We start from the raw sequence: 13,303 nt of genomic DNA on the forward strand, positions 1-13,303 counted from the left end.
TTTTGAGCTAAAATCGAATTTGTCACACAGTTGTACGTACCTGACCGTGATGGAGCTTGTTCACCCCAAATGTGTTCTTTTAGAGTGCTCCAAATGTCTGTCTGTTCCCACATCACTGTTCCTGGGGATGGTCCTGCTGGATTTGTCATGTCCAGGGTACTGCAGTTGACAGCTGCTCTTGAGGTGCCTGATGGCTTCAAAAGGGGGAGAGAGAAACCAGTAACAGCGTGAATCATAGAATCTCAGAATGGTTTGGGTGGGAAGGGCCTTAAAGACCATCCTGTTCCAACTTCCCACTTGGACCAGGCTGCTCCAAGCCCATCCAAACTGGCCCAGACAGACCTGGAATTGAACCAGGAGTTCTGCCCTGAGGTGCAAAAGGACCATCCATTTCCTTTCTCCCTCGTGGGAAGGGAACACATTCCCTGAAATGAGCAGGTTACCTGCAGTGACTCCCCATGATTTCTGCCTTTCATGCTGTTTTCCACATCTCTGTTCCACATCACAGTCCATGGTCTGGGGAAACCGTGACTCCCACAGCATCCTACACCCCATTGGTAACAGTTCAGGGTGACACCACATAAGGCTCACAGGGCTGGTGCTGCCCAGTGAAAATGTTCTGCCAGAAGAATTAGGGATGTTCCCTGTAAATCTCCACTACAGGTCTGTTCAGCAGAAGCCACGAAGTTCGTTTGCCTTGGGATGTGGTGGCATCCTGCAGCATCCCAGACTCGCATCTCTTTCCTGATTTGTTGTCCTTATGTGTTCAAACAACTTGTCAGGCTTGATCTTTCCACAGGGCATGTTCACATCCAGAGCAGAGGAGGGGAGTGCAGGGATGTGTCTGTGTAATGGGGGGGGAAGATAAATTAGCAAACCCTGCTCGCTCAGGGAGTAGTTTATATCATCCCTGCCCCTCACCTAAACCTGCTGCAGGCAAGATGTGTGGAGGAAGATTAGGATCTCATCCCCAGTTCACGTTCTGAGGTTGCAGGTCCTCTAAAACACTTCTTTGCTTTGCTTGTCACCGTGCTGGCAGCACAGGAGAGAATCACGTAGGAATAGTTGTGTCCTCTCCTTGTGAGAGCTGGTGAATTCCTCCAGGAAACAAGGAGCTTCCTTTGAAAGGGAGCTTCTTTTCTTCCTAGCCATCCTTCAAGTTCCAGGGAGCAGGATGCTGTTTTGCCAGCACTGTAATGTGTTGCTCCTTAGGAGGGAAAATGTACTTTTGTGGGGTTTTTTTAAACTCTATTGTTGCCTTTCTGCTCTCATGCTTCTTTTATGATGGCCCAACATTGTGCATTGATAGGGAATGAGCTAGAGGTGACTTGTCTTCCCTTGAGATAAGGGAGATGGTAATGAGAGTCTTTCCAAAATTACTGAAGCCTTCCACTATCTGTGCTTGAGCATCTTGATTTTCTCTCCAAGGCTGGGGACAATGTCCCTCTCTTGTCACAAAGTGGAAGGGACACTCATGTCCTGAGGTCTGGTCACTTGAGGTGCTGCCACAGAGCAAGAGCCAGACCCTCCAAAAGCAGAGAGATCCCTCTTTTGCTGTCTAAGAAGGAAGCTTTATTTTCCTCATTTAATTGAAATTGCTCTTACAGGAAAGGAGTCATTCCATGGGGCTTCCTGAGGATGGCAGGACAGCTTTGAGATTTGCAGGCTCTGGGCACAAGGCTGCAAAAATGGGAGATTGCCATGGAAAGGGAAGACTCCCAAGGCTTTTTGATGTCCATCCCCCAGTTCTGCTCAGAGCTCCCTTTAATTTCCTTCAGTGCAGCAGGTTAATTTAAGCCCTTCATAGCTTGAGTGTCCGAGCTGAGTTCAGCTCAGTGATGACCAGATGCACCTAATTCCTCCCAAAGGTGTGAGCTCTCTGTACCTGACAAATATTTGCCTTTTTTTTCATGCTGGAGGCTGTAATCTCGTGCCACCCCTTCTCCTCCACTCTGAAGTGTTTCTGACATGCACAGACTTGTGCCAAGCTACATTTCTGACAGGATTTTAGTGTCAGCCCTGTACACCTGTGCCTGACTTCAGCCTTCCGTGGTTGCTGTGTGATTGCAGCATCCCTTTAACTTCGGTCTGAGGCAGAGGAGGAAGATAAAGAACTTGATAGAACATTTATGGTAATAGCTGTAAAGGGAAGCTGGAGAGCAGTGGATTTCACAGCCAGAAAAATCTCAGCTCGGGGAAATGGGTCTGAAATACAAACTACAGATAGTTATAGTCTCTTGCTTCCCCTGTTTAAATAAAAGGATTGCTTTTCTCACCTTTATTTAAAACACATGTGTGGAAGATGAAAGTGTCCAGCTATTTTTTTATTATTCAGTCCACCAGCTACCGACATCTTTGCCTTATTTCATTTCAGCACTAATGGCATAGTGAAAGTTCTGAAACACCCTCTTTGGATTCAGCCTTCCTTGGGTCGCTGCAAAGATTCCTGCTGCAGGCAGAGCTGTTGCTGTTGTTTTCGTCATCAGCGCTTTCTTTCTCCTCTTGAACCTGGTGCTATTAATTGTGTTGCTGCTTCTGCTCTTTAATTGATCCCATTCACCGCTCCCGCTTTTGTAACGTCTGACTTCTTGTCACTTCGGCAAATCAAAAACCCAAATTAATCAATCTCCAGCCACTTGAGAATAAGGCCTTGTTGGGGAGCTGGGCTTGACAAAAAAGTCTAATTTCACTTTGAAAGCCTGTTGGAAAATTTTAACAAGAAGATGCAAGAAAAATGTAAACCAGATCAAGCCCGACTTTGGTCTGTGGAGAATAGCGTCACCTGTTGAGTTTGTTTCAAGTTTTTGTAAATAGGTGATTTGACAAAAATATGAAATAAATCAAAAGACACGAAGATAGAAGGGGTCAGAATATCCTTGGTTCCGCTGCAGATGGTTACACAGGAGAGAGAGTTGTGTGTGTGAGAGAGAGAATAGGAACCGTGGGCCAACGACGAAGCTCCGCTCTTGGACTTTTGTGTCCCAGCCTTTGTGCTGAGCTATTCCCGTACCTCACATGTTGCCTCTTTCCCTGCTTTTTCCACCCCCGGCTCCTTTACCCTGCCCTGGGGTGCTCATCCTGCCTTATTGCCCCTCATTCCCTTGGCCTCCTCGGTTCCTGTGCTGGCATCTCCTGCATTTCTGCTGTGACAGGTGCTGCGGGTGCTGAAGGAGTCATATTTCGGACAGGTTTGGAGCAGGGGCTTGGGAATTTGGGATGCAAGGTGGTTGCTTTTGTGTTCTAGAGGTACCAGAAAGCACAGTCTGGGTTTGGATTGAGTTTCAGACAGCTCAGAGTTGGGGGTGTTCATCTGGAGAAGAGCTCCAGGGAGAGCTCAGAGCCCCTTCCAGGGCCTAAAGGGGCTCCAGGAGAGCTGGAGAGGGACTGGGGACAAGGGATGGAGAGACAGGACACAGGGAATGGCTTCCCACTGCCAGAGAGCAGAGATGGATGGGATATTGGGAAGGAATTGTTCCCTGGGAGGGTGGGCAGACCCTGGCACAGGGTGCCCAGAGAAGCTGTGGCTGCCCCTGATCCCTGGGAGTGTCCCAGGCCAAATTGGACACAGGGCTTGGAGGACCCTGGGACAGTGGAAGGTGTCCCTGCCATGGCAGGGGAAGGGATGGGATGATCTGTTGGGTCACTTCCAATCTGGTGATTCAGTGATGCTTCTGTTAATTTTCCCTTTTCAAATCCAGGAGGACACTCACAAAGTCTTTAGGGGGCACAAATGGAACTGTCCTTGAGATCCATTTGTTGAGCCCATGCAGCTGCCAAATAACAAAATAATAAAAAAAGAAGTGGGAATTGGATGGAAAGTTACCTTTTACAAAATACGTGTAACACTGGGAGAGGATATCAGATTGTTTCGAACAGCAAATAAAGCCCAGTACAAGAGCACAGCTCTCGAGACTCTTCTGAGGATTAGTTTTCATTTAATGTTCTGTCTCTTGACTCTGGGTTGTAGTTGTAGACAAAGTGTTTCTTCTGTTCCACCCCTCCTTTCTTCTACCACAGTTTGTCATGCTTGAAAGGAATTTCTCTCATGACCATAATTGCAAAATGGATCTTGGAGAGAGGCAGACATGGTACTTGCTTTGTGGAGTAAAAACTGCATTGGCTTTTTTGTTTTGTTTGGTAAATTCTTGCAAATTAGGGTTGGAGAAGCAGAACAATCTCTGTCCTATTCCACGTGTCCTGCACCTGTAGAGAAAAATCACCATGTGCAGAGCAGAGGGGTGGAGTTTTTATGTCCCCTCTCTTCATAACTCAAGCAGTGTTTGGTCACTAAGTGTCACTTGTTGCTTTTGGGTGTGGAGTGAGATACTGCACACCCTTATACAGGGCTTGGGGCAACCTGGGACAGGGAAGGTGTCCCATGGGAGGAGCTGGGGTTTAAGGTCCCTTCCAAGCCAAATGATTCTGCAGTGTGGCTGCAGAAGGAGTAAATAATGGCACTGGGGAGGGATGGAGGGCAGGGAGGAAGGCTCCTGGCTGCTGGGACAGAGCATGGGCATCTCTGGCTCACTCCTGGAGGTCACAGGTAGCAGCAGGCATGGGCTGAAACACAAGGATGCTCTGTTTTGCGGGAGAAGGCATTTTCCAGCAGCCTTTTGCTGCACATCACTTCAACACAGTTGCAAAAATGAGGCTGTGCCGGTCAGGACAACCCCAGCTACGTGGCAAGGGGAGAGTTTTGTCCTCAGTGTCGTGTAATGGAGCTCTGCACCCTGCAAATGATGACCATCATCAAGGGAAGCTGTGCCCGTACAGTCCATCAAGAGCCGCAGAGCTAATGATGGGCTGGGCAGATAATCGGGGGAGAGTTAATTGTAAGGTTCGATATGGCATCTTGTCAGCAGAGATAAGTTGTCACGTTTTCCACTTGAGCTGAAACTAAATGATTGTAAAATAAGTTATGAGTGTCCTTGGGCCTGTCTGCCAGAATGATGGCTAAGAATACATTCCTGGCCCATCAGTCTCAAGCAGCCCGCTTGATATTTATGCGAACTGAATGTTATTTTATTCCCCCTCTAGTCATGCTTGTCAGCTTCCCGAGTGAAAAGTGAAACTGCTGCTTTGACTCATACTTCAAGTATTGAAGCTCGGAGAGGCTGCAGATTGTTATTATTATTACCAGTATTATATATTTTTTCGGGTGTGTGTTGAACATTGATGCCCGATTGGGAAGAACTAATGGCTGACATTGAACGTGCGGGATGGCTGGAAAACAGCCCATCCCAGCCCAGTGGAACGCAGCTTATGAGTTCCAGTGCCTCTGTCAAAGCTGCTTGAGATGGGGAGTAATGAGGCGCTTGCTTTTTTAATTTGCCGTGCCTTTTGCCTTGCCTTTTTTCCCCCCCACCCACTTTTTTTTTATATATATATGTATATATTTAATAGTGCCGGCAGTGGTCGTCTGTTCTCAGGCGTGGTAATTGATACCAAATAAAATGCATTATTTGTATTCAGTCAGGAGGATGAAATTGCATTCAGCGGGCTGAAGCCTGAACTCATTTACAGTTTCCCGAAGCCCGGGCTTTCAGGAGCCCTCTTTTCAATTTGAAGAATACCTTGTCAGGCAAGAGAAGGAGTGGGAAATGGGAGAGCACAGCGTGGAAGCACCCAGCGCCTTTTGATTGCTCATATTTTAAACCAGGGGAATGTTAAATAACTCCCATCTTCAAAGGGTGGGCTCGGAACACCGGGAATCCGGGGCAGTAACACACCGCCGGTATCGGCTCGGCTCCGCTGATGAGGAATCAACCTTTCCTTGCTGGTTGAGGGGGAGGGAAAGCTCCAGGCTCCCACTTGAGAGCAGTTTGACCCAAGGACAGCAGGTTGTTATTACCTGGAAGGGGCTGTGGATGACGAGGATTTACCACGGGAGGTTAATTCTTCAGCTCTCCGACGCCAGGCATCAACCCCGTACGTCCCTCATTTTTCAGAGCTCTCGAGCAGGTTTTGTTGGGGGGATTTACGGCCTGGAAATTAGACAGAGCTGCCACCAGTGTGTGGATCTACCCTGATGATTTTTAACAGGATATATTCTATGGTGCTGCCTCAGGACTGTGGAGTTTTTTGATGGGTGCAGGGCACAGTGGTTGATGCTGCGGGTGCAGGAGGTGATGAACTCAGATGGCTTTAATTGTTTCTAAAGTGAAAGCTGGGAATGAGGAGGGAAACGTGAAGCATTTTGAATTGTAGAATCCTGGAAAGGTTTGGGTTGGAAGGAATGTTAAACATCACCTAGTTCTAACACCTCAGAGAGGGACACCTTCCACTATCCCAGGTTGCTCCAAGCCCTGTCCAACCTGGCCTTGGGCATTTCCAGGGATCCAGGGGCAGCCACAGCTTCTCTGGGCAGCCTGGGCTTTTTTCCTTCTTTTGAACTACCACCATTGGAAACCTCCAGAGTCAGGCTGGAGGTCAGTATTTGGGATTGGCAGTAACCCCATTGCATCTGTGCTCATGCCTCTGTGTTTCTGGCACCCTCTTCTGCATCTTCTTTCTGTCTCATGGATCCAAAGGGATCTGTGTCCTCTTGGCTGAGAGAATTCCCGCTAGGATTTTCACCTGGGTATGCCTTTCTCCTCTCCTGGAGAGACAGCAAACTCTGCCAGGAGAGCCATTTGCACCACTTATGGGTCAAATCCATAAAATCTCCTATGCTGATACCGAGTCAATACATTCCCATGATTCCCTTTTGGGGTTAAATTCTTGGGGTCTGGTTTCCAGCTAGTGGATGTAGGGAAAAGAACAGAAATCCTTAATATAGAGATTAATGTTTGGTTTGGTCTCTCTTGCCAGGCAATTAGCTACATAATTTATCCCCCACTAATAACTTACAGCACAACTGTGCTCAGGGGATAATTAGTAAATAAACTTTATTAGGAGGAAAAAGAAACCAAAATAAGTTGGGTTTTGTCAAATAGGCAGTTCTGTGGGAATTTAACTATGCAAAAAAAATCAAAAGCTATTTTTTTAATAACCTTTGGCTTGATATTTTTCTGACGTATTAAGTTAAACTTAAATGCACTCCTGTTATTACACTTTAGCTCTACAATAAGGATTTTGATTCTTTTCCCTGTGTCTGCTATTGTGAAACCAATCATCAAGTGTTTAACCCCAAAAGGCAGTCATGGGAATGTATTTGCTGAATATCTGTCTAGGAGATTTTAAGGATATGGCACATAAATGCAGTCCTGATACTGCACTGAGGTGCAATATGGTATTTAAGCAAGGTTCTGGAAATGGCTTCACTTTCCATAATAGCAAGCACTTTCCTTTAAGTGCAGGTTTTATGTGGAATTTTATAATTAAAATCCAAACCAAGCCAGTAATTAAACAAAAATCATATTGCCCACCTTGGGGGAAAGTCCTGGATTAAGGTTACTTGAGTATTTACTGTATGGAAGGACCCAGTTCTTAAAACTCTTGGAGTTAATAAAGCAGGAAACTGAACAGTTACGTGGGGTTATTTATTTTCCTTGGGAGCAGGTAGGAAGTGAACCTTTATCACACAATTATTACCTGTACCAGCTGTTCATTACTTACCTTATTTTCCCACCTCTATTGCCATCACCACCTTTTCAGTGTGTCTGTCTGATATTAATGACAGCAGAGAACATCCAGAGGATGCAGGGATATCTCTGTTTAGCTATTAAAATGTCCAAGTGTTACGCAAATTAATTTGAGGCTAGGGAAGATCTTTGGAGGAAGGAGCAATTGGAAGCAATGAAGTCCTTTTGCATTGTTTTTGTCCATTCCAGCTGGCCTGCTCCTAAAATTGATGCTGAGTCCTGTTAATCTAACAGGACTTGAATCAGCACTTCAGCCAAGTTTTTTTGCACCTTTTAGAAGAAAATTATGGATATTGTTTGGAGAATCTCCTGAACGAGCTCAAGAATGTATCTGCGAACAGCCAGGGCTCATAGCTCAGGTTCCAACAATCAACTCATTTAAATCTCCAGCATTTTGATTCTTCTCCCCCTTTTTTTCTCCCCCCACCCAACTGCAGACACTGGCCTGGGAGATTCAGTGTGTTCCAGCCCCAGCATATCCAGCACCACCAGCCCCAAACTGGACCCCCCTCCTTCCCCCCACGCCAACAGAAAGAAGCACCGCCGGAAGAAAAGCACAAGCAACTTCAAAGCTGATGGCATCTCGGGCACGGCTGAAGGTAGGCTGCAGAAAAAAATCCAAGCCTGAATTTTGAAAACTCCATTCCAAAGAGTGTTGTTAGGTCAGCTACAGCCTTGGCTCTGAATGCACAAGGGAAAGGGAATTGTGAGAAATTAAAGTCTGAGCTTGTAATGATGGAGCTGAACCATCTGAGGCATCACAGTGGTGAATTCAGCTGCCTGAAATGTGTTTAGAACCTTTTTTTTTTTTTTTTTTAATAAATCAGAGTCCCCAAGTTAATATGGAGCATCATTAGGTGTTGAGGTAAGGAAGAGGCACACTTGGAAGGTTAACAAGGAGGAAAAATTCAGGTTCACTCCACAGATCACGTCAGAACTCGTGTATTTTTTTCAGTGTTATTAAATCTTGTGTTATCATATCTCCTTAGGCACATCCTGTGCTCTAGAATGGCCAACACTTCTGATGCCTCTCATTGTTTGAATATTCAGCTGCTCGTGGAAAGCTTGTGTTATTTGAGGATAAAAGGGAAAAGGGGAGAGTTTAAATGTTTGGGTTCTTTTTTTTACAAGCCAGAAAGCAAAAGCCAAAAAGAACTTCTTTTTCTCCCTTAGTTTAGCTTACTATTTCCACACTGCTGTAGCTGTTCAATGCCCTTCTGAAGGGGTAACAATGTGTACAGGAGCCAGATATGATATAAAACATGCTTGCAGCTTTAGAAGAGAAGAAAAGAAACATGCTAGGATTCAACCAAAAGAGCTCCAGAAAAAAAAATGAACAAGGGTAGTTGGAGGGCTCAGAAACTGGGGAGTCAACACATAAGGAGAGATGAAAAAGGGAGACAATGGAATAACATTGTGGGGAAAGGGGAGTGTTGAGTAAGAAAAAGATGTGGTTGTAAGCATGGGAGAGTAAAAAACAGCTAATTCAGTATCAAAGAATGTTGGAACAAGTTCTGAAAAAAGGATGACAATTGCAGACAGCTGAAGAGACATTAAAAATAGATGTGATAATAGTATACAACTGAGAAGGGGCATGTTAACTACTACTTAGTCATCCTTATTTTCCATTTATTTAATTTCTCAATTGCACTTCTATCACATCCGGAATTTATTTCCCCAGCTATCTATACAAATCCTTTTTTAAAAAGCCATCAGCTTTTTTTCATAACAGCTCCTGTTGTGTTCTCTTTCCAGTCATTTAACTATCTTTGCTATTAGTTTCCTCCTAGTTTATGGCCCGAAGCCAAATTTTAGTTCAACCTTTCATTTTTAATTTGTCCCTTTTTTTCTTTTCTCTTTTAAAGAAGCCTTTTTACACCACTTATTTTCATACCTCAATAGCAAATTACAGAGGGGATTTTTCAGAGCGTTCACCATTGGCCCAAGAATATTTTGTTGAAGTCAATATGAATCAAGACCAGCTGGACATCGAGAGCCTTTGAAAAATCTCTTTCTGAGCAGTTAATAGGTGTATGTTTTCTTTCTCCTGGGGAGATTATTTTCACAAGGCACTGGAACTGGAGCCTGTGTGGTCGTGGGCTGCAGGCACAGACACAGAGGGAGCAGTGGGGGGTTTGCAGTTGGGTCTCTTGTCCCTGATGTCCCTGTTCTGATTGCAGAGTCCATCCTTCACCCTCCTGTTTTCCTCCTCTCCTCATCTTCAGCATCACACTGTGTTATCTGAAATCCTCTTGCAAAAACTCAACAAAATTGTCCCCTCTCATAGAAGTGGGATCACCGTGCTTCCAGAAAGGCAAGAACTTTTTGGCAAGCAGCAACTCAGTAACACACATGGAGCCCTAAAGGGAGTAGAATAATTTAAGATGGAAAAGCCCTGTGAGATCATGGAGTCCAACCATTCCCCCAACACTGCCAGCCCCACCACTAAAATATGTTCTCAGATGCCATATCCACTCATCTTTTAAATCCCTTCTGGGATGGGGACTCCACCACTTCCCTGGGCAGCTGTACCAGGGCTGGACACCCCTTTCTGGGAAGAAATTTTCCCCAGTATCCACCCTGACCTCCCCTGGCCCAGCCTGAGGCCGTTCCCTCCCCTCCTGTCCCTGTTCCCTGGAGCAGAGCCTGACCCCCCTGGCTGTCCCCTCCTGTCAGGGAGTTGTGCAGAGCCACAGGGCCCCCCTGAGCCTCCTTTTCTCCAGGCTGAGCCCCTGTCCCAGCTCCCTCAGCCCCTCCTGGGGCTCCAGCCCCTGTCCCAGCTCCCTCAGCCTCTCCTGGGGCTCCAGCTCCTTCCCAGCTCCATTCCCTTCTCTGGACATGCTCCAGCAGTGCAGCACCTCCTTTTACAGCATTTGTACCTCTACCTGGGCCCATCAGCTTCCTTTGACCTGCCTCTTCTCACATGTCTTCTGTTCTGTTTGGAACTTGCCAGATGTGTCTCAGCAGGGCCTCAGTGGTTGTTAAATTCTTTAATTTTACAACATCTCTTTTCAACCACAACCCTGCTGTTGAAAAGCAGCGGTTTGGCCACAAGAGCAGAATCAGGAGCTTCCATTCAGGGCTCTGGGCATCCTTCAGCAGACAGCTAATCTTGCTGGTCCTTGAATCCTTGGCGGGGCTGGGAGGGGATGGCTGACAGCGAGGACAGGCAGCCTCGTCTGTCAGCCAGAGCTGAAGGAGAAGGCAATGAGGCGTGCTCCAGCTCCCTGTCCTTTTAGGAGAAGGGCGTCTCACAAAGAGTAATAGTGGTTGTAGATTCCCATTAAGGACGTCCTAGCAAGACTCAAACAGGCTGGGGGGGCTGCTCTTTCCAAATTCTGGCAGCCTTTGGATGTGCTGGTACTTGTGTTGGTGCAAGGTAGAATCACTGAATGGTTGAGGTTGGAAAAGGCCTCCAAGATCCTCGAGTCCAGCCAGGTTCAGGCTCTTGTGGGTATTTTCTGCCAGCAGTTGAATGTCAGAGGAGTTTAGGTTGGATATCAGGGAAAGGTTCTTCTCCCAGAGGGTGCTGAGCACTGCCCAGGCTCCCAGGGAATAGGCACGGCCCCAAGGCTGCCAGAGCTCCAGGAGTGTTTGGACAGTGCTGCCAAGGATGCACAGGGGGGATTGTTGGGGTGTCTGTGCAGGGCCAGGGGCTGGATCAGTGATCCTTGTGGGTCATTTGCAACTCTGGATATCCCATGATTCTATGATTCCCACGTCTGTCTTGCACTTCAAAGCAGTTTTCAGTTCCAGTTATTTCCTTCTTCTCCAGCATTTGGCTACAAATCTGTCCAGTGGCCTAAAAGATTCCCTTGGGGATTTTTCTTCCCCCACTGTAATGTAGATTTGCACCCTCCGAGGATTACTGCATTTTTGAAGACCACAAATCCAAATTAGCCATCAAAGATGTTCTGGGAGGTGCAAGCACTTTGTTCAAAGATGTAGCAGGTGACTTGCTGCAAATGGGCTCCAGAAGCCTGTGGTGATAACTGTGGGAGAACCATGTGTTTCTTCCTTCCTTCCTTCCTGGAATACTTCCTTCCTGGAGTCCTTCCTGGAATTAATCCTTCCTGGAATCCTTCCTTCCTGAAACCCTGTGCTCCATGTGCAGAAGAGGAGGCTCCTCCTGCAGTCGCTATTCTCGGGCAGGTACAACGGATCACAGTTAAATGGTGTGGGTAATTCTAGATTTTGTGTCGCCTTCCTTTGGCTCCATGCACGTTTCAAGTGTCGGCTTTCAGAGAGGAATTTTGGGTTCCTTCATTTTCATCTGCACCAAAGCTGAGGTGTTCAATGAGGTTTAAATCTGGTCTTCAACAAACTCAAGCATTTTTACTGCACTTTGCAGGGCTTTTTTTCCCTCCTTGAACGTGCCTGCTTTGATCACTGACCTCTGCCCAAGTATTCAGATATCACGATGATGGACACTGAGCTCAGGGTGGTTCACCAATTCCAAGGACTGATGCTCATCCCTTTTATGCCCTTCCATAAAGGTCATGCTGATTCTTCTCTCTCCACACTATCTGCACATGCACAGCCCTCTCTTTCTGGGATGGGTTCTTTCATCTCACTTGGTTTATCTTTCTGCTGCTTTTCTGAGACAATGCTCGCAGCAACAAAAATGCTAAAGCACCTGCACTGCACTTGGATGAAAATTAAAATGCAGTTCCTATTTTGGAAAATCAGATTCTTGTGATATGTATTTTTGGTTTTTTTACCAAGCACACTGAAACCCAGGGAGAAGTTTTTCAGTTCTCTGTGCAGAACTTGTCACTGAAAAAAATCCCTCAATGTTTTTGAGGGTAGCAGCAGGAATGCTTACATTAGGCAAGGTGCCAGCAACCAGCAGTTTTTTTCCCACCATGCTGCCTGAAGTTGCTCGGAGCAGGATTAGATAGAGCTGTGTTTCAAAGAGGAATGGCTGCTCAGAGCCTCATCTGCTCAGGTCCCCTTGTGCTGCTGCACTTCCTGGAACAGCCAGGGATAATAAGAAAGCTTTTCAGCTGGAAAACAAGCAGAAAAATTAAAAAGCTTTCTTAGAAATACTCTTCACAGAAAGATCTTTCCTAGTGTTTATTTTTCTTACTCTTATTAGTTTTAAAGCATCATGGCTGTGCCAGCTTGAGCCTGCCTCCCCTTCATCCATCACTGGGATTTTAGGAAAGCCCCAGGCTGCCTTTCAGTCTTGGGATCATCCCTGTTCTCAAGTTTTTCATTAAAAGGAGATCCAACCAGAGGGGCCAGCACTGCTGTGTGCTGTAGGGCCAGCACAAGCACATCCCAGTGGGATGGGTGCATCCACTCCTTCCCTTGGGGAGACCATGGAATCATGGAATGGGCTGGGTTGAAGGGACCTTACAGCCCATGCATTCCACTGCCTGGGCTGGGACATGGGCAGGGACACCTTCCACCATCCCAGGCTGCTCCCAGCCCCATCCAGCCTGGCTCTGGACACTTCCTGGGATCCAAGGGCAGCCACAGCTTCTCTGGGCACCCTGTACCAGGGCCTGCACACCCTCACAGGGAAGAGAATTTATCTCCTCTCTCAGCATCCTGGGGCAAAAACCCCCCCTAGCTCCGCGTCCGTGCGTGCAGGTGGAGCTGGGAAGCGGCACCTGAGGAGCAGGATATGTGATCAGCAACTTCAGGCAGACTTTCCAAACTCTCTGAAATCCATGTTCTTCTTCATCATTTGTTTCTAAAGAAGTTTTGAAGGA

The 13,303-nt window shown here is 46.7% G+C and overlaps 1 protein-coding gene across 9 annotated transcripts in view; it reads left to right on the forward strand.

The window, feature by feature from the left end:
• Positions 1–13,303, forward strand: part of AGAP1 (ArfGAP with GTPase domain, ankyrin repeat and PH domain 1) — a 306,094-nt gene that overhangs the window by 217,100 nt on the left and 75,691 nt on the right. For 8 of the 9 annotated variants that reach the window (XM_033064417.1, XM_033064423.1, XM_033064418.1 and 5 more), the window contains one exon: positions 8,021–8,182. The exons of the other annotated variant lie outside the window; for it this stretch is intronic. In XM_033064417.1, coding sequence (XP_032920308.1) covers positions 8,021–8,182 — 162 coding nt within the window. The remainder of the gene's footprint in view (positions 1–8,020; positions 8,183–13,303) is intronic. 9 annotated transcript variants of the gene reach the window in all.

This window comes from Catharus ustulatus, chromosome 7, assembly GCF_009819885.2.
Source record: "Catharus ustulatus isolate bCatUst1 chromosome 7, bCatUst1.pri.v2, whole genome shotgun sequence".
NCBI lineage: Eukaryota > Metazoa > Chordata > Aves > Passeriformes > Turdidae > Catharus > Catharus ustulatus.